Source organism: Dendropsophus ebraccatus, chromosome 6 (genome assembly GCF_027789765.1).
Source record: "Dendropsophus ebraccatus isolate aDenEbr1 chromosome 6, aDenEbr1.pat, whole genome shotgun sequence".
NCBI classification, from domain to species: Eukaryota; Metazoa; Chordata; class Amphibia; order Anura; family Hylidae; genus Dendropsophus; species Dendropsophus ebraccatus.
Genome location: NC_091459.1, coordinates 32,443,197 through 32,470,781, shown reverse-complemented (window position 1 = coordinate 32,470,781; position 27,585 = coordinate 32,443,197). Strand labels below are relative to the sequence as shown.

At 43.9% G+C, this 27,585-nt stretch overlaps 1 protein-coding gene across 2 annotated transcripts; it reads left to right on the top strand.

Moving 5' to 3' along the window:
* Nucleotides 1–657: 657 nt before the first annotated feature.
* On the top strand, nucleotides 658–14,473 carry CCNC (cyclin C). Of its 2 annotated transcripts, none has more exons than XM_069973603.1 (12): nucleotides 658–825; nucleotides 2,333–2,439; nucleotides 4,051–4,135; nucleotides 5,235–5,304; nucleotides 5,440–5,491; nucleotides 7,502–7,557; nucleotides 10,034–10,069; nucleotides 10,557–10,648; nucleotides 12,016–12,083; nucleotides 12,826–12,905; nucleotides 13,018–13,136; nucleotides 14,078–14,473. In XM_069973603.1, exons 1-12 carry the CDS (start codon nucleotides 794–796, stop codon nucleotides 14,130–14,132), a joined length of 852 nt encoding a protein of 283 aa, XP_069829704.1. In that variant the 5' UTR covers nucleotides 658–793; the 3' UTR covers nucleotides 14,133–14,473. The 2 variants fall into 2 exon arrangements, with proteins under 2 accessions (XP_069829704.1, XP_069829705.1); XM_069973604.1 differs by lacking the exon at nucleotides 658–825 and adding an exon at nucleotides 1,068–1,130.
* The last annotated feature ends 13,112 nt before the right edge of the window (nucleotides 14,474–27,585 follow it).

Here is a 27,585-nt window from a genome sequence, read left to right as displayed (position 1 = left end):
GTATTCTTTCCAGTCTGACACAGTGCTCTCTGCTGCCACCTCTGTCCATGTTAGGAACTGTCCAGAGCAGCAGCAAATAAAAAAATAAATAAAAAAAAACTCTCCTGCTCTGGACAGTTCCTGACAGAGGTGGCAGCAGAGAGCACTGTGCCAGACAAATGATACACCATGTCCTGTAGGGCATACAGCAGCTGATAAGTATGGGAAGACTTGAGATTTTAAAATAGAAGGAAATTACAAACCCATATAACTTTCTGACACGAGTTGATTTGAAAGAAAAAAAAAAGTTCTATGGAGTACGCCTTTAAGCTGGTTGTGGCACCCCTAAGAAAAAAGAAAATGGTTGTGAGCAGACAGCTTGATGTTCGGGTAAAAGTCGGGGAAACTGAGTCAATTGTATTTGTCCTTGTTGTTTGTAACAGATACAGATGTATTAATAAATTTCTATAAAAAAAAACAAATACTAGAAAGTTTTCTAATTCTGCCATCACACTGATGAAGGAGACAGTTCAGTATGATGACACTGTATATACTTCGAGGATATAAGAAACTGAAACACGAAGCAGCAAGGACTATGATTTATAAGGGGTGGAAACCTCTCCTAACACATTGGTTCCTAGGTGATTCTGTTTCCGGCCGGCGGCTTTTGCAGGTTGCACGCCGGCTCTCTTCCTGGATTCATTTGCAGCAGCTCTTGACTGTTTACAGTCGGCGCAGAACGGCGGCCTGACCCCTGCAGTGACGTCACGACCGGCGCTCTCTGCTTTGGTGCTTTGCTCCTGGTTTCGTGTTCATGGCGGGGAACTTCTGGCAGAGCTCTCACTAGTAAGTGCCGGGAGTCCTAGTGCGGGAGCTCGGGCCTCCTTTGTGGGCAGTGCCCGGGAGACGAACTGTGCTTTCCAGCTGTTGCAAAACTACAACTCCCATCATGCCTGGACAGCCAAAGCTTTAGCTTTGGCTGCCCAGGCATGATGGGAGTTGTAGTTTTGTAACAGCTAGAGAAGCCCAGGTTCCCTGTGATAGAGGGCTGTGTAGGCGTTGGTGTGAGCAGCCCTTATCTTCCTATGGGAGCCATCCCTGAGGGGCAGCTGCTGCTCACTGCTTGGTCACCTGACTATGCTATTCTGCATGTGAGCTTTATTCTGCCACAGCTATGGTCAAGGCATAGATTGTAGCATTAAAGGGGAACTCCGGCAAAAAATGTTTTTCTTTCAGATCAACTAGTGTCAGAAAGTTCTATAGATTTGTAATTTACTTCTATTTAAAAATCTCCAGCCTTCCAGTACTTATCAGCTGCTGTATGTCCTGCAGGAAGTGGTGTATTCTTTCTAGTCTGACACAGTCCGTTCTCTGCTGCCACCCTTTAACGGCAGGTCAATGGCAGATACTGTGTTAGGGAATCATCTGTCAGCTCTGTGCCAGGTATCGGGCTGCAGACATGGACAGATAAACATTGGCAGAGAACTGAAAGCATGTTTTTCTTTATAAGCTCAAATGCTACAGAGGTGACACCGAGCAGAAGCATGCTGCCCCCTCCCTGCTCTGGCTAATATAATTGTTTCTATGTTTTGGTTGGTGGTCCTTCATAGTTATACTGCTCCTCGTGACACAACTTGGTGTAAAAACTTAAAGGGGTATTCTGCTATGGCATAAAAAAATACAAAGCCCCTTTTTAAAGGGAATGTACCATCAGGCCCGGGCTGAAGCACTGGAGGTGGGCCAACCCACCCCCAGAGGGAGGAAACCCTAGCCCCTCTATGATGTGGCTCCCATGTGCCTGCTGGGTGAGAGTACGGGGGTGGGGGTTAAGACAGTGGGCAACGGGAGTGATTGATGAGATGGTGGGAATGAGAGGACAGTTTGGTTGATTGAGAACCTGGGCAGGGGAGATGTACATGGGTCCTGTGTGGGCAGTCTGGGTGCTCCTTCTTCTGTCCTCCTTCCCACCAGAGACGTGGAATCCAGAGATGTGCTCATTCTTTGCAGTGGGCTGGGTGAGCACTTACATATCCGCCCAGGGCCGGTATAGCACTTACAGCCTGGCCCACAGCAAAGGACATGTGACCCATGTCTCTGAAGGGAGGGGCCCAGGAAGAAGGAGCGAGTCAGAGAGGACTCATTTTAGATGATTTAATGCCTCCAGAGGGGGTCAGTCCACCTAGAAAGCAGCAAAATGGTGCAGTAGCCATGATTAATTACTTTTAGAAAGTAGATAGAAAGCTATGAGCGGGCTATTAATTAATGCTATTAATGCTAAAATGATTTTGGGTGGAACTTACTGCTTTTCTGATGTTTAGTAATTTTTTTTTTTCTTTTTTTTTTCCCCCCCCAGTTTGCAATGGATATTGGATAAACAGGATTTATTAAAGGAACGACAAAAAGATTTGAAATTCCTAAGTGAGGAAGAGTATTGGAAGCTGCAGATATTTTTCACAAATGGTAAACATTTCCACTAATCTTTCTTATGTCAATTCTTTGGGTGAACAGCGGATTGAGCTTGAGAATATTGAGTCCATGGGGCAGGAGGAACTTCAAGTGGACTCTTGTGTGCGACCTCCACTTGAAATTTCAGTGTGAACATACCCTGGGACAGGAGAATACCTGTTTTTTTTTTTTTTTACAGGTCGACCATATTTTTGAGTCATTTACAGAAAGCAAAAACATTTAGAAAATCGTCTAGCCATAGTCTCAGGGTTCTTTCCAGTCTATAGGCCCATCAGCAACATGCCAGGCTGTACGTCGCCATCCTTTTTTGATATTGTGGTGATGGACAGCCTGATGTAGACCTAAAATAGCAATCTGAATGGTGCCTAAGGTGCCTGTGAGAGGGCAGAATACAGCGTTAGGTCTCCTAGGGCTGTATCCATGTTTTCTAGGCAGCAGGATTCACTGGCTCATATCCTGGTAACACACACTATATACAGTATGCTGCAGACTTCTTATAACTTACCCCAGTGTTTGGTGCATGGACCATGCACAAGAGATGTGATGGGACAAATTTATTAAGAGAAGCAAGCAGTAAATTTGTTGCTCCTTTTAAAGGGGTTATCCAGTGCTACAAAACATGGCCACTTTTCCCCCTCTCTTATATCTAGATTGTGTGTGGCTTCAAACTCCGTTCCATTGAAGTAAATGGAGCTTAATTGCAAACTACACCTGAACTGGAGACAAGAGAGGGGGAAAAGTGGCCATGTTATTGTAGCGCTGGATAACCCCTTTAACCTAAGGGCCCTATTACACGGAACGATAATCGTCCGAATCGTCCGATTATCGCTCCATGTAATAAATACAACGATCAGCCGATGACAACGATCATCGGCTGATCATTGATATAGGTTCTGACCTATTTTCGTCGGGCGCCGACCGCACACCGCTATGTGTAATAGCGGTGCGCGGCCGGCGACTGACTATATACATTACCTTTCCACGTTCCAGGGCTGCTGCTGCGGTCTTCTCCCCGAGTCCTGCACGCTCTTCACCAATCACAGGCCGCGGCGGTCCCGGCCTGTAATTGGCTGAGCGTCCTGTCAGCTGACAGGCCACTCTGAAGTCGGGACCAGTGGAGAAGATTGCAGCAGCAGCCCTGGAACGTGGATAGGTAATGTATATAGTTAAGCAAGGGCTACAAGGACATCAGTAACGATGTCCCTGCAGCCCTTGTTTAACGATTACCAAACCATTAAACCGTTTAACAACCGTGTAATAGGTCCAGTAAACGAGCGACGATCTAGCAGATCGTGCTCGTTTACAGGTATTATCGGGCCCCCAGCGGCCTGTGTAATACCACCCGAAGACTGGCATCTGAGTTATTTGAGGGACAGTAATATTGGTTTTCTACTTGTGCACATGACCACCTAAAATTATAGGTACGCTTTCCATTTATTGAGTTATTTATATTGGTTATTAGGATGTCTTTTTCTAACATTATACAAATGTGAAATTACCCACTGTAATGTGAATGTAATGTTCTCTCTCTGCCTCCAATAAAAAAATATATATATAATTTTTTTTTTAATTTACTTATTTTAAAACCTATATGTTTATTTACAGTCATTCAAGCTTTAGGGGAACACCTTAAATTACGACAGCAAGTCATAGCCACCGCCACTGTTTACTTTAAAAGGTTCTATGCTCGGTAAGTTGAGTTGCTCTTCGTTCTGCTTTTTGTTATTTGTTTGCTTCTTGTGTCTTTTATTGTAGCAGAACATAATCTTGTCTTAAAGTGACCATAGACATTTAGGGTCCTATTAGACAAAACAATTTTTTAACGCTAAACTATCGCACACGGGAGCTACCTGAAACCGTTCACTATATTGCACAGTACAATAGTCGTTAGTTATGATCGTTACTATGAGTGTTTACTCATTTCTGATCTCAGCAAATGAACGAACATGTGGAATTACACTGAATGATTAGCGAACTAATAATGATTTTAGGTTCAGCTCAAGATGCGATCAATGACGCACAAACGATTGTGAGAATTTTACGATCGACTGAATGCTCTCTAAATGATCGTTTAAATTTGAACGATAAAACGATTTTTCGCACAATAATTGTCCCATGTAATAGAGACCTCAGTCTGAGGTTTATAAAGACCTATTCTAGTGTAATTTTCCCATCGCAAACAATCACAGCTAAGCTTTTATATGCTGTATTTTCCGGCGTATAAGACGACCCCTGACTTTCAAGAAGATTGTCAGGGGTTCGCCGGAAAATTTTAACCCTTGCCTGACCGCAGTTAACTGCAGCTAAATAAAAAAACAAACAAACAGTTAACTCACCTGGGGCCTGTTCCTGGCCTCGGTGCACCTCCTGGCCCCCGCGCGGAGGCCGGGAACAGCCCCAGGTGAGTAAACTGTTTGTTTTTATTGTGGTCGCCCCATATGGTGGGAATGTGGCCATTTTTGAGCCCCCCCACCATATGGGGTGACCATACCCAGCGTCTAAGACGACCCCTGACTTCTAAGAAGTCGTCTTATACGCCGGAAAATACGGTACCCCCTGCTCTTCCCCCGGGCATGTACATCTACTACACAATATATGCAGAGCCACAGGGTCCCCACCCTCTCCAGATCAGGCAGCAGGTACTAATGCCGCCTCCTCTGTTTGCCCAATTAATTTTGCTTACATAATGTATACATGAAAACATTGATTCAGTGTGATATGTGACTACTGTCACCCACATTACTTCTCTTCCTGTTAAGTTTTCTAAGCTTTTATCCTTTCTTTCCCAGGTATTCTTTAAAAAGTATAGATCCTGTATTAATGGCACCAACTTGTGTCTTTTTGGCATCCAAAGTAGAGGTAAGGCAAGTAAAAAAACAAACAAAACAGGCATGCATTCGTAGTGTATGCTCTTTAGTTACCATCTTCATTTGAAGATTTCTCAAGCTGAAGTCATTGAGCTTGTTCCTAGTAATGTTTTATTTTCTGTTCCAGGAATTTGGTGTTGTTTCAAACACAAGGTTAATCTCTGCTGCTACTTCTGTATGTAAGTATTCTGGGGTGATCAGAAAAGGAATTGTCTAGGGAAGAATTAAAGGGGTTGTTCACCAATTTTTTTTTTTCTTTCAAATCAACTGGTGCCATAAAGTGCCAGAGATTTGTAATTCACTTCTATTAAAAAATCTTAAGTCTTCCAGTACTTGTCAGCTGCTGTGTGTCCTGCAGGAAGTGGTGTTTTCTTTCCTGTCTGACACAGTGCTCTCTGTTTCCTCCTCTGTCCATGTCAGGAACTGTCCAGAGCAGCAGCAAATCCCCATAGAAAACCTCTCCTGCTCTCCAGACTGGAAATAATACAACTTCCTGTTGGGCATACAGCAGCTGATAAGTACTGGAAGGCTTGAGATTTTTTTAATAGAAGTAAATTATAAATCTCTGGCACTTTATGGCAGCAGTTGATTTGAAAGAAAATTTTTTTTGGTGTACAACCCCCTTAATAGGGGGTATGGGAGCCCATGAGCAGCTTTAGTCCTGGCTGAGAACCTGTGAGTCTGTGACTAACACAGACGGCCCATTTGGCTTAAAGGGGTACTCCGGCCCTGCAGTATAATCTGTGTACGGCAGGGGAGGGGGTTGAAATAGAAGCCGGCGGTGACTTACCTCCCCGGTTCCCGCGGCCGCTTCCTGGTTAGAGCTGCGGCATGAGTCATGACATATTAAGGCAGCTTAGTCATTCAGCGGCCGAGGCGGGACTCCGCTACAACCGCTGAATGGTTGAGCTGCCTTGAGACGTCACGTCTCAAGCCGCAGCTCTAACCAGGAAGTGGACGGGGGTATGGGGCGGCGCGATCCGGGAGCCGCTGCTGGAACCAGGGAGGTAAGTCTATTTCAACCCCCTCCCCGGACGTACACAGATTATACTGCAGGGCCGGAGTACCCCTTTTTAATTTTAAAGAATCCAGCAAATTTTTTTATAAAAATATTATATTGCACCCCAAAAGTTATACAAATCACCAATATACACTTATTACAAGAGATGCACATAAAGTGCTTTTTTCCCTTCACTTACTACTGCATCAAGGCTTCACTTCCTGGATAACACGGTGACGTCACGGCCTGACTCCCAGAGCTGTGCGGGCTGTGGCTGCTGGAGAGGATGATGGCAGGGGGATGCTCAGTGTCCCTCCAGTGCCCTGTGTCCCTCAGTGTCCCTCTGCCATCATCCTCTCCAGCAGCCACAGCCCGCACAGCTCTGGGAGTCTGGTCATGACATCACCATGTTATCCAGGAAGTGACATCACCATGTTATCCAGGAAGCGAAGCCTTGATGCAGTAGTAAGTGAATAGGAGCGGGGGCAGCAGACCGCTGCGATTTGCTATGGGCTGCCCGTACGATCTAGCGATCACCTGGGCAGCGTCCCCCTCCCCCCCCCCCCCCCCCCCCCCCCCCCCCCACTTACCCACTTGCTGCCGCTGCCCTCAATAGCAGCAGTAGCCGAGAGTGGGAAACGAGGAGCAAACGAGTGCTGACAGCGCTTATTTGCTCTTTTCTGTCGCCCCATGTAATAGGGGCTTTAGATTCCAGCAGCTTCAGGCACACGTACACTGTGCTTGTACAATGTGCAAATGTCCAACGCTGCTAGAGAGGAGTATGGCTGATTTGATATTCTACTGTTTGCCTTGCAGAGGCTTCTGCGCACACCATAATACTGACAGCCAGCTTCCTCCCATGTATTGTATATTCTAATAGGAATATATAGTACTTGAAGGAAGGGGGATCTGCTTTGTATCAGTAGCGCTGTATGTGCAACACCTCTGGATCAGAGCAGAGGAGCAGGGACCATAGCTTAGACAGCCCTGCAGTTCCTGGTGTTTTTTCCACTAATTATCTGGACCACAAGTGTCTGAAAAGAACGAAGAGTGAGGGGTTACTATGCTGCTGTCACAAACATCATGAGCAAATAACAAATGTATAGGATTTTTATACCCCTGAGGTTCACAGTACTGTTGGTGCATATCAGTAATTCTTCCTATCAATAAACATATCCTTCTTTTTCAGTAAAAACTAGGTTTTCTTATGCATTTCCTAAAGAGTTTCCATACAGGATGAATCATGTAAGTAGATAATCATATTTTCACATTATTCTCTGAGCATAGAATTAGCCTGATGTACATTTATTCACACCCAGATACAAGGATGACCTGCTATAAGTAGAGCCTATATCCCATCTACAAGTACTAAGTGGGCAGAAACCTTTTTTTTTTTTTTTTTTTTTTTTTCTTAAACATCACACTTCTGTTTTAGTGTGCATAGACCCTAAGGGTACATTCACACGCTGCAGATCTGCTGCACATTTTCTGCATCTAATCTGCAACTGATTTTAAATACATTTATCTGTTTTCTTGCAGAAACTCTGCACATTTTCTGCAACTGATCTAAGGGCATGTTCACATGCTGTGGATTTGCTGCCGATCTGGTGCAGATCATATGCAGCAAAAAATGCAGTGTTTGTGCACCAAAGCCAATCATTGTGTAAAATCGGTTGCAGAAAATCTGCTTCATGTGAATGCATCCATAATATTAAATGGTAATCATTGAATAGTGGTGGTGCCAAGTTACTGCAGCTCAGCTCTCTTTGAAGTGAATAGAAACTAAACTGCAGTAAACCAACCCACACAACCAAGGGAACCCTGTCTATTGTGCATGAGCTGTAGCAGCATTTCACTTGAATAGCTGATTGCCATGGGGTCAGAACACTTAGGGTGGTATTACACGGGCCGAGCAGGGCCCGATAATACCTGTAAACGAGCAGCGATCTGCTAGATCGTTGCTCGTTTACTGGGCCTATTACACGGCCCGATAATCGTTTGACAAGAGCTGCAAGGACATTGTTACCGATATCCTTGCAGCCCTTGCTAAACTGGCATACATTACCCATCCACGTTCCAGGGCTGCTCCTGCCGTCCGCTTCTCCCGGGGTCCCGCGCGCGCTCTAGCTTCACAGCGGCCTGTCAGCTGGTAGGCCGCTCAGCCAATCAGCTGACAGGCCTCTGTGAAGCTAGAGCGCGCGCGGGACCCCGGGAGAAGCGGACGGCAGGAGCAGCCCTGGAACGTGGATAGGTAATGTATATCGTTAGTCGCCGGCCACGCACCGCTATTACACGCAGCGGTCGGCGCCAGACGAAAATAGGGTCTAACCTATATCAACAATCAGCCGATGATCATTGTCATCGGCTGATCGTTGCATTTATTACACGGAGCGATAATCGGCCGAATCAGGCCAATTCAGCCGATTATCGTTCCATGTAATAGTACCCTAATGCTCAGCAACTAATGGCCTATTGTGCGTTATCAGACATTTCAGCCTGAAAAAGCCTTGTTGATTTTGCTGTTTTATATGTCTACAGTCATATGTGTGAATTATATGAGAGAGAGATGTGAGATCCAGAGCAGTAAAAGTAGAGATGAGAAATAACTCTTGCATGCAGTCCCTGTTCATGCGGCTGCTTTTTGCTTTAGTCCACTATGGCTCATATATAGCCCCTGTAACCTCCATATGCCCCAATACAGTGATCCCTCAACTTACAATGGCCTCAAGATACAATATTTTCAACATACATTGTTCCTTTCTGGACCATCGTAACTTGAGACCAGACATAACATACAATACTACAGACAGTCCGGATCTGCGGAACATGTACAAAAACTAGCTGATCGACCAGTGAAAGTGGCCATTTTACTGGTAAAGCCCCAGTGTTAGTAAGGTTAGTAAGGTGCCTTCACTGCTGTGTGTCTAGTATCTCCTCTCTACAGTACAGTGTGATACTACATGTCCTGTACTGCTGTGTATGTCTAGTATCTCCTCCCTACAGTACAGTGTGATACTACATGTCCTGTACTGCTGTGTGTCTAGTATCTCCTCCCTACAGTACAGTGTGATACTATATGTCCTGTACTGCTGTGTGTGACTAGTATCTCCTCCCTACAGTACAGTGTGATACTACATGTCCTGTACACCTGTGTGTCTAGTATCTCCTATCCAGAGTATAGTGTGATACTACATGTCCTGTACTGCTGTGTATGTCTAGTATCTCCTCCCTACAGTACAGTGTGATACTACATGTCCTGTACTGCTGTGTGTCTAGTATCTCCTCTCCAGAGTATAGTGTGATACTACATATCCTGTGCTGCTCTTTACCTGTGCCAGAATGAGTTGCTCCTTTGGGCACCAGGTAAGGGCGGCTTCATTATATTTTTCTGGGACCCTGTTTGATCTGTACAAAACCCTGAAAATGCTCCAGTCCCCTACATAGAAAGACATTTAGAGTCTCTTGTAGCTCTTTCTGACTGTTGTATGTAAGGACTTGCTGTATCCATATTAGTTAGATGCTCATTTTCCTTTAAATTTTCATATTATTTTTTTTTCTCATTTTGGGGGATTTAGAACCAATTACCAGTTTTCTATAGAGTTTTGGTCTCAACATACAATGGTCGTCCTGCAACCAATAAATATTGTATGTTGAGAGACCACTGTATAGCATATTGAAGAAGTGGGAATGACATTTCTAATTTTCATTTGTACTCTTTTAGATACTGGAATGTGAATTCTATCTACTAGAACTAATGGTAAGTGGTTCAACCTCTCTCTCTTCTCTTCTTTACAACCTTAAAAAAATAGATGTAGCTGTGGTGAATTTAAGTTATATACACTGGGTACTGACTTGTAATTTAAAAGGGTTTTACCACCTGAGAAAGTTATCCCCTAGCCACAGGATAGGAGATAACTAGCTGATCTTTGGGGACCCAACTGCTGGCCCCCCTGTCATCATAAGAACGGAGATTCCAGTCTCCCATTAGAATGGAGCGGCAGTGTTTGTTTGTTTCTGGCAGCTCCTATAGAGAATGAATGGAGTGGCAGGTTGTGCATGCTGACTGGGGCTTAGTTCCCAATATCATAGAGGGGGCCAAAGCAGCTGGACCCCACAACACGATCAGCTAGTTATCTTCTACCCTGTGGATAACTTTGTCAGATGGAAAAATCCCTTTTAGTAATAGAAGGTTTTGTTTGTTTTTTTTTATGCCCCTTATCGTTTTGTTACTCATTTGTTTACAGGATTGTTGCTTGATAGTTTATCACCCCTACAGACCATTGTTACAATATGTGCAAGATATGGGACAAGAAGACATGCTGCTCCCCCTAGCATGGTAATGCTACATAGTTACTACTTCTAGTAAGTCTGTATGTGTTCCACTGACATTTCATGCTGCATCTCAGTAAGTGCTTGTTCACACTGAGCAAAATTGGCAGAATTACTTTAGCAGAGCTCTTCACCACAGAATACCCCCTGTCGAACAGTGAGTCTATGGGAGGGCTCGCGCCTCCTCTTCCTCCGCTCTCCATGTCCGTTCTCTGAGCGGAGAGCCGTGGAAAGTACAAGGCATGCGAGCCCTCCCATAGACACACTCTTCAACACTGAGACCGGCCTGATTTCTCAGCGAAATTCCGCCAATTTTACTTTTTGTGAACAGACCCTTGGGTCTTATTTTTTTAGTTGTAGTCAGGGTGGGGATGAGTAATGAGTAAGATGTAATGTATGGAGTAGTTTAACGATTATGTCCATGCTGGTTAGTGGGGGGTGCTATAAACATAATAAAACAGGGGCCACTCACCCATCCCGCTCCAGCGCAGATGCTGCATCAAAGCTTCTTTTCTCCTCTATTCCCCATCCATGTAGTTGTTGCTCAGCCAATCGGTGACTGATGTGGGACAGCTCCTGTGGTGTCATGCTGTCACAAAACTGGGGAATAGAAAAGACCAGTGGAAAACTTGGAGTGGCAGCACGGGTGATTGGTCCTTGTTTCAATTGTCAGCCCCCCTTCCCCCTGCTGCCCAGTTTTGTTTTGTTTGTTTTTTTTATTTGGCCGGATAGGCCTTTTAATTTAGGCTCGAAATATTGGTCAACTAATGCTAGGATTCCTATCCTTTCCATGTATTAAAGGGGTTATCCAGTGAAAATCTTTTACTTTCAAATTAACTGGTGTCTAAAAGTTATATAGATTTGACATTTACATTTTACATTATAAAATCTCAAGTCTTCCCATACTGATCAGCTGCTGTATGTCCTGCAGGAAATGTTTTACTTTCAGTCTGACACAGTGCTCTCTGCTGACATCTCTGGTCGAGACAGGAACTGTCCAGAGCAGGAGAGGTTTTCTATGGGGATTCATAGAAAACCAATACAGAGTTCCTGTCTCGGCCAGAGATAGCAGCAGAGAGCACTGTGTCAGACTGAAAATAAAACAACACTTCCTGCAGGACATACAGCAGCTGATAAGTATGGGAAGACTTGAGAATTTTTATTAAGCGTAAATTACAATTCTATATAACTTTCTGACACCAGTTGATTTGAAAGAAAAAGATTTTCGCTGGACAACCCCTTTAAGTGTCTGCCTCAATATAATATGTCGTTTTTCTTTGCTTATTTACTTTCTTTGGGTTTATATTGATTGATACATATTGAATATGATAGTGTTAGCAGATTGTTGTTCATTTATCTATTTTGTTACTCCAGGAGAATAGTAAATGACACATACAGGACAGATCTTTGCCTGCTGTATCCTCCTTTTATGATTGCTCTTGGTAAGTTTAAGGGCCACTGTCTTTACTGTATTTATTATGTAATCTTGCTTTTGTATGATGCTTAAAGGGGTATTCGGGGGGTGGGAGGAGGGTAGATTACATTAGTTAAGTTATGTAACTTTGTAATTTTTTTTTTTTTTTTTTTTTTTTAAAGTGTGTATGAAGGAAAAGGGGGACATGATCAAAACCTTTTAAGAGTACAAACTCACTGGGCAGATCCACAGCGAGACTCACTGCGGATCCCTGCCCTGTACTTTCTATGGGCAGACAAACTCACAGCAGTATGCACATCCCATTGCGAGTTTGTCCGCAGCCCTGTTAACCTCCCAGCCGTATATGTGCATCCTGCTGCGAGTTTGTCTGCCCATAGTGGGTACAGGGCTGGGATTTGCAGAGAGTCTCACTGTGGATCCGCCCAATGAGTTTGTGCCCTAAATATTTTGAAGGCCTAAATAAGATTCAGAATTATTATTATTTTTTTTTAATACAATACTTTACTGCAGGAGTAGTAGATGCTGGGAACAAACTTCCAGCAGATGTTGGTAAATGTACAGTAAATGAATTTAAACATGTCCGGGATGAAGATAAACCATAGAAAACTATATAGGGGAGACTAGATGGAGATGGACCAGGTGTCTTGTTTTTTGTTTTGTTTTTTCTGCCGACAATCTTCTATGTTTCTGTGACATGTAACACACTTGGTATATTGTTATATGTTATAAAAGTGCCCACTCTCTTCCAGCCTGCCTGCACGTGGCATGTGTTGTTCAGCAGAAAGATGCACGCCAATGGTTTGCAGAACTCTCCGTAGACATGGAAAAGGTGTATATTATTATTCCTGCATTATTTTATTTATTTATTTTTTTTTGTAAGTCTGTTGCATGGTTGCCCATTCAGAATTCTGGTTTATCCATTTTATTTTTACCCCTGACAGATCTTAGAAATTATCAGAGTTATTCTAAAGCTTTATGAACAGTGGAAAAATTTTGATGAGCGGAAAGAAATGGCGGCCATTCTTGGCAAAATGCCAAAACCAAAGCCACCACCTAACAGGTAAATTAAGATTACTGATAAAAGCTGTTGCCTACATTACAGCTATAGTGTTTGTAAACTAGGGTTGTTTTCCAGAACTACTATTTTGTGATTCTAATATTTTACATGAAATGTATGATATGTTATGAATGCCCAATAGATGGAGGTTCCACATATTGGGAGAAATAAGGGTTGTTTCTTATGGTGCGTTTACACAGAGAGATTTATCTGACAGATCTTTGAAGCCAAAGCCAGGAACAGAATATAAACAGGGAACAGGTCGTAAAGAAAAGACTGAGATTTCTCCTCTTTTTCAAATCCGTTCCTGGCTTTGGCTTCAGCAATCTGTCAGATAAATCTCTAACGCACCATTAGGCTTTAACAGAAAGGTGGCTGTGCACTTTCTCTAGCAGCTGTAGTCCAGTCTATGGTGTCGCTCCTCTTTAGAGAACACGCATACTCGCAATTCATCAATGCAAGGAAAGTTTATTTCAGGGTGCATCGTACACAAAACCTTCACAGGGTGACACGTTTTCCCAACGTCCAAACCTTCCGGCTCTCCTGCGGACATTTCGGAGGATTGACTCCTCTTTCTTTATGAACAGTATGAGGAAGGAGGAGTCAGTCCTCTGAAACGTCCACCATAGAATAGATAAAGGTACTCAGTGGCGTGACCACTATCCCATATCACACTCTGTATATATTGCTGAACGTTGTTGGTGGATTTATTGGGGTCCTACCAGTGTGGGGGTCTTCTCTCTGAAGTGGGAAAAGTTCTTGTGATTCGTACACTGTGTGCCTTCTCTTCAGGACTGACAGATGTGAAACAGTTTCTGATGATCATTTGCAACATTTTTTTTATATGCTTTTTCTTTTTTTTAAACTCTCATCTCTAAACTCTATACAGACATGTATTCTAATATGTTTTTTTATTTTTATTTTATTTTTTTTTTCTTTCCCAGTGAAGGGGAACAAGGACCAAATGGAAGCCAAAGCTCCAATTACAACCAGTCGTGAAATTCTGCAGTTGTCCACTACTGGGCCAAACTGGATCAAGAATTTGCCATAGTGATCACACACCATCTTTCCTGAATATGACCAGTGGGTTGCACATTCTGGCTTCTCTATCGCAAGATTAAACCTAGTTGGACTTTTTTTTTTTTTACACGAGTAAGAATTTATAAATGTGAGCACCACTGTTGCTGAACCTTGATTTCAGATCTGAAATAATTGCACATATTTTTTTTTTTTTTTTTCTTTTTTTGCCTGCAGCTAGGTGACAAGATTCAATATCCAGGTCTTGGCCATCTGGACTGTAATCTTCTAAATGTATTAAGATTAAATGATATTGTAATATATTGGTCTTTGTTGTTAATTATTTCTTACATTTAAGGGTCCATTTACACAAAAGATTATCTGATAGATTATCTGCCAAAGATTTGAAGCCAAAGCCAGGAATGGATTTGAAAAGAGGAGAAATTTCAGTCTTTTGTTTATGACCTGATCCCTGTTCAGAGTCTGTTTCTGGCTTTGGCAGATAATCTGTCAGATAATCTTTCTGTGTAAATGGACCCTTAGGTTTGGCTATTTTTTATATAATATATATATATAATTATATATATATATATATATATATATATATATATATATATATATATATATATATATATATATATATATATATATATATAATATGTGTGTGTGTGTGTGTATATAATTATATATAATATATGTATGTATATAAAGAAAAGGGAATGACTAATTGTTTAAAAAAAAAAAAAAAAAACAACTCCCTTCACCAAACATTTTCATGAGGCCAGGTTTGACATTACCTCCCTCCCCATGGCATTAAAATTCCCACTCACATTCCCAATGTCATAACACCCAAATGTGACATCAAAATACACCATCACGACAAGACATAGCCCAATTGTAACCTCATTGTAACAGGCAGCAGATGTGGACCTGCTGTGATACTGAAACCAGTTTGGCCTTGGGCCTCACCAGGGAGAAGAGGCTAAGGGCCCTATTCCACCGGACGATTATCGTTCAGATTATCGTTAAATCGTTCGAATCTAAACGATAATCGTTCGGTTGAAATGCAGTAACGATTAACGACCGAACGAGAAATCGTTGATCGCTTTATAAGACCTGGACCTATTTTTATCGTTGCTCGTTCGCAAAACGTTTGCAAATCGTTCGCATTGAATAAGACATCGTTCGGTCGTTCGCAATAGATACGAACGCAATAGCGAAGAAATACGGAAGAAGAAACGATCGCAATTACGATCATAAGTAACAATTATCGTTCCATGGAAATGAGTGAACGTTTTCAGGTCTTTCGCAATAGCGGTCGTTTGAGATCGTTAATCGTTAACGATTATGCTAACGATAATCGTCCGGTGGAATAGGGCCCTTAGTGCAGGATGTAATTACCTAGACAATAGTACAGTACCATGGATGAGACAGCTGCATGGTCATTGAGGCAGGTCAGACAGTCTAAGTCGGCAACGGGAGAGGCAGGCGGTACAGAAAGGTGAAGCAAGCAGGGGTAATTTGAGCAACAGGCATGGTTCAGGAATAGAACAACAAACCCATGAACAAATGTTTGCTCAGGAACACAGTGATCCAACAATGCTCAGGCACAGAGGAACAGGTAAAGAAACCTTATAGGGGTTGTTCACCCAAAAAATAGTTCTTTAAAAATAACCGATGCCAGAGATTTGTAATTTACTTCTATTAAAAAAAAAAATCTCAAGTCCTCCAGAACGTATAAGCTGCTGTATGTCCTGCAGGAAGTGGTGTATTCTTTCCAGTCTGACAAAGTGCTCTCTGTTGCCACCTCTGTCCATGTCAGGAACTGTCCAGAGCAGTAGCAAATTCCCATAAAAAAACCTCTCCTGCTCTTCAGACTGGAAAGGATACCACTTCCTGCAGGACATACAGCAGCTAATAAGTACTGGAAGACTTGAATTAATTTTTTTTTTTTATAGAAGTAAATTGCTAATTTCTGCCACTTTCTGGCAGGGGGGAAAAGACAGGGAAGGGAGGCAGATAGGTGATTGAAGCATATTACAGAGTTATATAACTTTGTAATGTGCTTCAATTACTGGGAAAAAGTTTTTCATGGCACTTGTCCTTCAATGTTTCATTTATTCCAATTACCAATTTTGGTGCGTTATTTTTGTTGTTGTAAATCAATGTATTGGAACTAGTTGCAATGTATTTTATTAACAAATGTAAATGTTTGGGCAAGATTCCTACACATTTGTTGGGCCCTTAAAGGGGTTATCCAGGTAGCAAAAACAATCTTCTAAACAATCCCCCTTCCCAATACCACCCTATGTCTAATATAAACGTATAACCTATCTTGTACCCTTTCCCTGTTTTTTTTCCTTATACTTACCCACTCTGAAAGTCTAAAATCTGTGTCCACTCTGACAACGCTGAGCTCCCTCTCCCCCCTCCCTTTGTAGACAAAGGACATGTGATTTTCTCTCTGGGGGCTGGGTTAGCTGTCTATTGACTTGGTAACCCGACCCCCAGGAGACATCATCTCCATGTACCTGATCACTGCTTGTGAATGTGCTGCTTCCATAGAATTACATGTGTCCCTGAGCCTAGGTTTGTATGATATAAAACGTTATAGTTCTATCTCTGCTTGCTGTCAGTGAATGCAGGGATATATACCTGTCTTGTTTGTCTCCGCTCTGTATATTGTAAGTGTTATGGATGTTCTTAGAGTCTGGATGGAACTAGAATGTTTTTATACACAGTCAGCAAGCAGAGATCTAAACCTACACTACCCCTCCTGTAAAGAGATACCTGTTATGCAGCACATAGCTGCACCATGGGCATGTTAGGTCTGCTACATCATCAGCTAGTATGGAATACATATTGGGGTGATGTGATGAAAAATCAGTAAAAAAATTTTTTCCTGTGTTTACTGTGCAACAGTAATGACAGCAGTGGGCAGGAAAGAAAGCTAAGGGGGTGAGTACACCAATGGATCAATCAGGAAGATGCATGATGGGAAATGTAGTTTCCTGGCCGGCACCATTTTGGTTATAGATTGGCTTTTAGAAAAACTTGTAGCTCAGGAATGGCAGCAGCAGAAAGACAAGAGACGGCTCAAAATACTCAGGGGGACTTGGTGAGTAAGACCAGCTAGGTATGGGAGCATTTTCATATTTCGATAACCCCTTTAAAGCAAATATACCAGTACAAGCAATAAACAAATACTTTCATATAACCTGGTTGGTGCCAGTAGCGGATTACAATAGGTCCTTTTTGGGCTGTAGCCCGGGACCCTGAGCTCCTGGGGGGCCCATGACCACCTAAAAAAATGATACTTTCAGTGGTGTATTGTCCCTGCATACAGTTCTGCCATGATTTGCAAACAATCACTGCTTTTTTACGGCAATTTTGCACAAATCAGGGCATCATGACAATAACTATCCTGTACTATATACACCATGCTAGTGCTGCCATAGTTACAGCGGGGGTGTGGGGGGGGGGCAGGTTTGGTGAACAGATTCGAATACAATTGAGTAGTGTGTCGAATACGTGGCAAACATTCCAAAGCCCTCTCATCGCACTTGGCGCTTTTTTAATCCAATCACCATGCAGGGAGGCCGTGAGGGACCCAGGGAGTACGCACGCAGCGCGAAAACGATGTCTACCCTCATTGGATGGCTGAACCACATGACCTCAAATATAAGACTTGACTTCAGCCTCGCGACCGCAGATGCGCTTTCAACCTAGTCAGGGAGAGTTCTTCGAGCAGGGAGACATACTGTAGGTTTTAATAGCGTTTTGGTTAGACAGGATTACTACTGAACCCAAAAGTCCTTTTCAGGGCTAAGATCCAGCGAAAAAGTCATCTCTGGAGTCTGCATCCAAAACACTTCTCAGTGCTAAGAAATAGATGATATAACAGCAGCAGCAGCAGCTGTATTCATTCCAGTACCCTGTGTGTACAAGTGACTTATTGTGTCCCTGGTTTAGCCCACTAAGGGCACGTTAACCTTATACCTATTGTGCCAGTAGCCTAGTAAAAGGCACGTCATACATACTGTTCCAGTAACGTTCGTACAGCATGATGCGTGATACGCGTGAATAACATGACGCTCTACAGACGCACATTGGAATCATGTATGTAACGCTGCGCAAGAAATATGAACGAAATGTGTGAACATTGCTGTAAAGTGTTCGCAAATATTTTTCCTTCGCAGCTGCGGAGAGTGGCATTATACTGTAATTTTGGGGTGTTGTGTGCACCCAGGCATGCTCCCCCTAATGTCCCAGTATCATTCCGGAGGTGTAAGCATAGTTTAGGGAGGTTTCATGGGGGACGTGGTGACCTCTAAGTGGTCGAACTTTGACTTCCAAGTGTCAAGCATTTTTTCCCCATAGACTATAATGGGTTTGAGTATTTGTTCGAATAGTCAAATCTCAGTGCCTATTCGATTTGAATTCTCGAAAGTCGAATATTTCACTACTCGCTCATCTCTAGTAAAGGGAGCTAGGTTGTGGATGACAAATGTCAGATCTAGTCACATTGTATAGTATTTATTTTTTAATCATGTCTGGAATGTCATGTTTACTTTTACAAGCTGCAAATCTGTACATGGCTAGTTACTCTCTCAGTTGAGAAGTGGAAACAATTGTATGGAGTCTATGTTCTGCATCTGAACAGCCTGTACTGCACACTGATACATTGTCAGACTAGCAATGGAGACTGTGCAGCTGCGGCTGATTCATGTAGTCTGGATACAATGGTAGCCACTTCTCAGCTGAGTGGAGGAATAGGTATGCAGTGGGGTTTTCATTAGTACAGGCGATTTTAAGAAACTTTGTAATTGTGTTTATTATCCAAAAAATGCCTGTCTTCATTGTTCTCTATGGAGAGAGGAGGGGTGGAGGGAGATAAGGAACCAAAACAGGACAACAAAGAGTTAATTTACAGCTACATCAACTTCTTAACCCTTTGAGGACCAGGCCCAAAATGACCCAGTGGACCGCGCAAATTTTTATCTTAGTGTTTTCGTTTTTCCCTCCTCCCCTTCTAAGAGCTCTAGCACTCTCAGTTTTCTATCTACAGGGCCACGTAAGTGCTTGTTTGTTACAGGAATAGTTGTACTGTGTAATGGCGTCATTAATTTTACCATAACATGTATGATGGAATCCCAAATATATTATTTATGAAGATATAAATTGGTGAAATCGTAAAAAAGAATGCAATATGGTAACGTTTGGGGGGTTCCTGTGTCTACGTAATGCACTATATGGTAAAAGCGACATGATACTATTACTCTATAGGTCAGTCCGAACACAACCGTATGCAGGTTACACAGATTCTCTAATGTTATATATATTTTTTTTTATGAAATCCTTTTTTTTGGCAATTAAATATTAATAAAATGGGCCTATTGTGACACTTATAACAGTTTTATTTTTTCAACTACAGGGCTGTATGGGGTGTCATTTTTTCCGCCATGATCTCTAGTTTTTATTAATACCATATTTGTGAAGATCGGACGTTTTGATCACTTTTTATTGATTTTTTAAAATATATAATGTAACATAAAATCAGTAATCCGCGCACTTTTTTCCCTCTTTTCGTGTATGCCGTTTACCGGTCGCAATGACGATTGTTATATTTTAATAGAGTGGACAATTACGCACGCTACGGTATATTATATGTTTATCTATTTATTTATTTTTTATGTTTTATTTATATAATGGGATAGGGGGGTTATTTCAACTTTTATTGGGGGAGGGTTTTTGGGGTAGTGTGTTAGTGTTTTTAACTTTTTTTTTTTTACACATTTGAAGTCCCTTTGGGGGACTTGTACATACACTAGTTTGATTTCTACACTGATGATTGCTATGCCATAGGCATAGCATTGATCAGTGTTATCGGCAAGCAAGGAGGTTGTGTGTTTGTGTCTCTCTTCACCTTCAGAAGAGTGGACCTGGTGCTCTGCTGTAACAGATCCTGGCTGTCCGTCTGCTCAAGTGCCTGGAGTATCTTCTCATCTGGGTGTCGTTCCTGTTATTCATCTCTTCATCAAGTCAAGATTCATACCGCAAGTACTCTAAATCCACCCAGCATCTCTATTCTTCTCTCACTACTACTCCCATCATCCGGCACGTTTCACCTCAGCCTATGCAGCACCACCTTAGCTCTGTCTATATAAGTCTGCTATATACCCGGTTGCATCCGGAAGAGACTGTTGCTACCAGTTACCTCAGTTACAATAAAAGTGTAACCACCGCTGTTACTGAACCCTGGCATTGGTGTCCTTTTACTGGTGCTCTGGCTAGGTACAGCGAAGAATCGCATGCCCAGTAGCAATTCTACCGCAGTATCTGCAGATCGGTCCCTCAGCTGTGCCATCCTCAGGCCCTATACTGTGACAAGCCTATACCCTGCAGCTGCCCCGGTTCCTGCCCGCTCACAACACCTGCACTGCGAAGTGACCCTCATGGGTCAGGGCATCGCAGTTTTGGCGTCACAAACAGGATACAGACTGTGTTGTGCCAGCTTTCAGTGCCCGGAACTGTACTGTCACCAGCTCCCTCTGTTTCCACATGTCCAGCTCCCTCTGTTTCCACATGTCCAGCTCCCCCAGTTTTCCACATGTCCAGCTCCCCCTGTTTCCACATGTCCAGCTCCCTTTGTTTCCACATGTCCAGCTCCTCCAGTTTCCCACATGTCCAGCTCCCCCTGTTTCCACATGTCCAGCTCCCCCAGTTTTCCACATGTCCAGCTCCCCCTGTTTCCACAAGTCCAGCTCCTTCTGTTTCCACATGTCCAGCTCCCCCTGTTTCCACATGTCCAACTCCCCCAGTTTTCCACATGTCCAGCTCCCCCAGTTTTCTACATGTCCAGCTCCCCCAGTTTTCCACATGTCCAGCTCCCCCAGTTTTCCACATGTCCAGCTCCCCCTGTTTCCACATGTCCAGCTCCCCCTGTTTCCACATGTCCAGCTCCCCCAGTTTTCCACATGTCCAGTTCCCCTAGTTTTCCACATGTCCAGCTCCCCCAGTTTCCACATGTCCAGCTCCCCCAGTTTCCACATGTCCAGCTCCCCCAGTTTTCCACATGTCCAGCTCCCCCAGTTTTCCACATGTCCAGCTCCCCCTGTTTCCACATGTCCAGTACCTCCCCCCCCCCCCTGTTTTCCACATGTCCAGGTCAGCCTTCACCTGTTTACCAGCTGGGTTGTCTGTCCCTGTGTGCAGCAGCAGCAGTCATAGGCGGCCGTCCGACACTGACCTGGTGCGAGCGCGGGAGACGGAACAGCGCGGCGCCAGAGGTGATTGACAGATGGGCGGGCCAGGGCGGTGCACGTACCAGCAGCGGTGCGCTGAGGCCGTACACAACCACAGTTCACTCACTGCACTCACCCATCCGATGGCAGGTGATGGCGGGCGGCGGCGGGCATCGGCATCACATTATAATGGGGGCGGCAGCAGCAGCAGTCATAGGCGGCCGTCCGGCACTGACCTGGTGCGAGCGCGGGAGACGGAACAGCGTGGCACCAGAGGTGATTGATAGGTGGGCGGGCCAGGGCGGCGCACGTACCCGCAGCGGTGTGCTAAGGCCGTACGCGGGCGATGGCGGGCGGCGGCGGGCAGCGGCGTCAAAAATCTCTGGAGATCACAGTGGGCTCCTGCCAGAGTGGGCCCGGGGGCGGCCGCCCCCCCTGGCCCCATCAAATTTCGCTACTGCGGCTTAGTGATGGACTCTTATACTGGCCTGCTGGTGCTTGTCAATCGCCGGGCTGTCATGAGGGAGTACCAGTCGGCCTATCTGAATAATCTCACCCCCAGGGAAATCGTGGAGTACACCCTGGTGGGAGCCCAAAAAGGTCCCTGGGGGCTGCCGTTACCTGGCCTACAAAGGCTGTACAGAGGCCCTTTCTGCCAACTCCTTCTGAAGATTGGGACGAGGACTGGCACGATTTCAAGCCCCTAGGCTCCCTAAAAGCTACCTCCAGAGCTGCGGAGTCCACTACCACCGCAGTCTGCTCTGCTGCCTCTGCTGATGTGGCTAAAGCTGCCTGCTCGACCACCTCCGTGACATACCACGTGGCTCCCATCCTTTCCCCTCTCATCACGGTAACGCCTAGCATTGTGGTCACTACTGGCCCCAGCGATGCTTCTGCATCAGGCCCTCCACGCTTCTATTATCCGTGGGAGAAGAAGAAGCAGAAGAAAGAGAAGGGGCCTAATGAGGTTCCTCCTGCCTCTTTCCAATAAGTGCTTAAACTGTTTTTTTGTTTGACTGTTGATGTTCTAAGTTTTGCTATACAACGTTTAAGGTTCGTGCCTGGTCCTCCTGACCAAGTTTCCTGTACTAACCAGCCATGAGCGGATGGACACTCACCATTACAAAACTGTTCTCTAGTGCCTGTCCCAGAGCCTTTTACATGGACGATGGTTTCAATTGCCTAAAAGAGACTCTACCTAGCAGAGACAGTTAACCCATTCCTTCCTAAAGCACTTTTGTCCAATTATGTGGTATCAACAGGTTGTCATTGCACTTATGTCAGTATTGCACTTATTTCTAGTATTATATTCCAGTAGTATCAAGGTTATTCGTGTATGTTCCTCCTCTGAGTAAGCAAAAGGTCACAGAGATAGCCTCAGAGTAGAGTGCCTCTTTTGAAAAGGACTGTGACTATATAGTCCCTATTACTCTCAGGCTCATGTATATTGTATATGTGTTTAACTCTGTGTAGTGGTATGCAAAGGCTGAGGATCACGTGACCATGCCCTGTAACCTTGGTTCCTCCAATGGCCGTCGAGCTTTGGCCAGGAGTACCATGTGACTTCCCCTTTCTATTGAGTTCCGGCCCCTGCTCCCAAGCAAGGAGGTTGTGTGTTTGTGTCTCTCTTCACCTTCAGAAGAGTGGACCTGGTGCTCTGCTGTAACAGATCCTGGCTGTCCGTCTGCTCAAGTGCCTGGAGTATCTTCTCATCTGGGTGTCGTTCCTGTTATTCATCTCTTCATCAAGTCAAGATTCATACCGCAAGTACTCTAAGTCCACCCAGCATCTCTATTCTTCTCTCACTACTACTCCCATCATCCGGCACGTTTCACCTCAGCCTATGCAGCACCACCTTAGCTCTGTCTATATAAGTCTGCTATATACCCGGCTGCATCCGGAAGAGACTGTTGCTACCAGTTACCTAAGTTACAATAAAAGTGTAACCACCGCTGTTACTGAACCCTGGCATTGGTGTCCGTTTACTGGTGCCCTGACTAGGTACAGCGAAGAATCGCATGCCCAGTAGCAATTCTACCGCAGTATCTGCAGACCGGTCCCTCAGCTGTGCCATCCTCAGGCCCTATACTGTGACAAGCCTATACCCTGCAGCTGCCCCGGTTCCTGCCCGCTCACAACACCTGCACTGCGAAGTGACCCTCACGGGTCAGGGCATCGCACTGGGACATTAGGGGGAGCATGCCTGGGTGCACCCAACACCCCAAAATCGCAGTATAATGCCATTGTCCGCAGTTGCGAAGGAAAAAATATTTGTGAACGTTTACAGCAATGTTCACACATTTTCTTAATATTTCTTGCGCAGCATTACATACATGATTCCAATGTGCGTCCGTAGAACGTCATGTTATTTGTGCGTATCACGCGTCATGCTGTACTAACGTTACTGAAACAGTATATATCACGTGCCTTTTACTGGGCTACTGGAACAGTATATATCAAGTGCCCTTAGTGGGCTACTGGAGCAATATGTATAACGTGCCCTTAGTGGGCTAAACCCGGAACACTATAAGTCACTTGTACACACAGGGTACTGGAATGAATACACCTGCTGCTGTTGCTGTTATATCATCTATTTCTTAGCACTGAGAAGAGATTTGGATCCAGAGATGACTTTTTCGCTGGATATTAGCCCTGAAAAGGACTTTTGGGTTCTGTAGTAAGCCTGCCTAACCAAAACGCTATTAAAATCTCTCTCTCCCTGCTGCAAGATCTTTCCCTGACTAGGTTGAAAGCGCATCTGTGGTCAAGAGGCAGGAACCAATTATTTAAGATTCGAGGTCATGTGGTTCAGCCATCCAATGAGGGTAGACGCAGTTTTCGCGCTGCGTGTGTACTCCCAGGGTCCCTCACAGCCTCCCTGCATGGTGATTGGATTAAAAAAAGCGCCAACTGCGATGGGAGGGCTTGCAAATGTTTCCCACGTATTCGCCACACTACTCGATTGAATTTGAATCTTTCGAATACGGCAGTATTTGATGGAACACCTACTCTATCGAATCGTTTTTGTTTATCTCTAATGGTGAGGAAGTGAAACATATCAGAAAGTTTTGTTAAGATTAGTTAATAAAATAATCTAAGCATTACCTGAAAACGTCTTTAAAGGGACGATAGCCCCAGAAATGTAGAAATCTATGCTTTTCCAAGAATATACAAGATCAGATGGCAAATGGGAGTTTAAAGGACCCCCCCCCCCCCCCAAAAAAAAAAAAAACAACAGACACACACAGACACCATACTCACCATCCCTCCGGTGACGATCGCCACTCCATTCGCCCGCCGTCCGCCTCACCGTCACCTGCATCCGCCGTCCAGCGATGTCTCTTGCTTCCGGGTCCATGAGAGAGAAAAGGCTGCCAGTGCGCTTGCGCACCGGCAGCCTTTTCATTGGCTGGAGCGCATCACATGGCTTCCAGCAAGCTCAGCCAATCAGGGCTGAGCAAGCTGGAAGCCATGTGATGCGCTCCAGCCAATGAAAAGGCTGCTGGTGCGCATGTGCACCAGCAGCCTTTTCTCTTCCATTCACTCTCAATGAAGACGCCAAAGAGGAAGAAGACCCGGATCGCCCCCCAGCTCTGACGTCACCCGACACCAGAGAAGAGGACCGTGACGACCGTGATGTATACATTCTTTAACTTCCGGGGTGGGGGGTCGGGAGTCGGAAAGTGGGGGAAGGGGGCCAGACCGGGTATTTAACCACATTACAAAGTTATATAACTTTGTAATGTGTGTTAAATAAGCCAAAAAAATTTTTCGCCGGAGTTGTCCTTAAAGGAAGATTTCATTAAAGCGTCACTGCTATAAATACCAACTTTATTAAAAACAAACAAAACACTGACACACATACATTTCATACTCACCATCCTTCTGGTGAGGATGGCTGAGTGAATTTCCCGCCGGCTGCATCCTCATCAGCTCCGGTCACCATCTTTGGATCTCCCGCACTTCCGGCTTCCAGTGAAGTGAATGGGAGAGAAAAGGCCCTTTCACTGGCTGGGTCGCATCACATGGAGGGGGGGGGGGGGGGGAAATCGGGGCCAGATAGCTAATTAACATACTTTACAAAGTTCTATAACTTCGTAATGTGTGTTTATTAAGAAAAAAAAAAAAAAGTATAACACCAGAGTTCTCCTTTAAGAGCGCTCCATGTCCAGAGATGCTCTGCAATGTTGAGTTATAACCAGAGGAAGCAAGCAGGTGTACGTGTCACTTTACTGGATGGGTGGCTGCCTGATCTGACTGATAGGAGTCGGGCTCCATTGACTTCAGGGGCATTCACACATTCATACACAATTTGTAAATACGGACTATGGGGAAGATTTATCAAACATGGTGTAAAGTGAAACTGGCTCAGTTGCCCCTAGCAACCAATCAGATTCCACCTTTCATTTTCCATAGAGCCTGTGAAGAATAAAAGATGGAATCTGATTGGTTGCTAGGGGCAACTGAGACAGTTTTACTTTACACTATGCTTGATAAATCTCCCCCTATGTGCTACGGAATGGAGTTTGGAGCTCCCACCATCATCATCATTCATGATGGTGCTGGGAGCTCCGAAACCGTTTAAATCATTGCGCTACTGTAATGATAATGCTGTACAGTAGCACAAAGATTTAAACAGTTTCAGATCGTGATGCAATGAGTTCCAAATAATTCTGGTCTGTAGCACATTGCCTGTGCACAGAGTATAATTGCAGAATGCGTGAATGCCCTGGGACCAGCTCTTGCACAGCCCTGCAGTTCCCAAAACAGCCAATGGTGGCAGCAGAGGGACAGTGTTGCCCCTTACTACTGTCAGTCAATGTAAAAAAAAGTTATATAACATTGTGAAAGAAATGTTAAGAAAATATATAATTTTGATGGAATACCCATTTTAAAGGGTCCAAGCTTAGAAAAACAGGGTCTCTTTTTCTAAAGATAGCACCACTCTTGTCCCCAGTATCGGTGTGGTCTTACAGCTCAGTTCCATTGAAGTGAATTGCACTGACTTGTAATAACACAAACACAGGGTGGGGCTGTTTTTGCAAGAAAGTAGCTGTGCCCCTTTAATAACCTCATTAATAGCATGCCAAGACATGTGTGTATTTCTGTGCATGGCTTTCATACTCAATATTGAATAAATTGAGATTTTTTTGTTAATATATTGTTTCAATTTTTTTTCTCATTATCATATCCATAAGTACTGTGATTTTCCTTCTTGGTATTGCAATTTTAATGCTGAGGAATGTTGATGCACAGCTAAATATATTAGTTTAAATATTAAGTTTATATGGTTCTGAATTTTCAATAGATTTGTTAAATATCATTGGGAAAATGATCAATTCTGTCCCCACCTATGGTAGAATGCCGGACGAGTTCCTAAAGGTCCCCCTGACCGCCAAGAGTTGATATAGGTGAAGATAGGGGGTCGGATGAGATGGAAGCAAAAAAAAAAAAAAAAACAACAACTGCCTGACCCCTTTGTTCTGGGAAAGATAAGCCGCATCCAGAGCTCTCTGGCTGCGGTTTAACCCGTCCCCATAGTAAGCACAGGATCGCTCAGCCGTGCCAAATGTTCCTGTGAATGGGCAATATGGACATGTTAACCGATGGCCGAACGATCGTTCAACCATCAGTTACTAAAGGTCTATGGCCACCGTAATATAGCCGGTGATACTCCAGCCTAGTTTGGTACTTTGTTAAATAAAGAAATTATTCCAATTCAAGTATAATAATGCTTCATATATTGATCCAGGAGTAGAGAGTCACATTTTATTTTTATTATGATTGTACAGTATAGCAGAAAAGACAGCTGTGAACATTTAACATATTTTTGTTACAAATAGAATAAAGAGAAGTAAAGCAACTAAAATAATAGCAATAGCGATTCATCAACCTGTCCTGGCCTATAATACGGCAGCATGTGTATACACAAATAACAAGAAAGTTTTAAACAGACAGGTAAAACCTGGAAAAATCTGTTACTGTGAGAATGCGGCTACAAAAAGTTTATTTAGAACATTCTTCATTTAAAGTGGAATGAAAAAAGTCATAACTAAACACTGAAAGAAGAGGTATATATCATTGGTGCAACTATGCCACAGTCTGGTCCAATGTAATATAGAGCACATTTTAAGTAGAGATGGAGCATGGTCGAGTCCAATCACTCGGCATTTGAATACTGGAGCATGCAG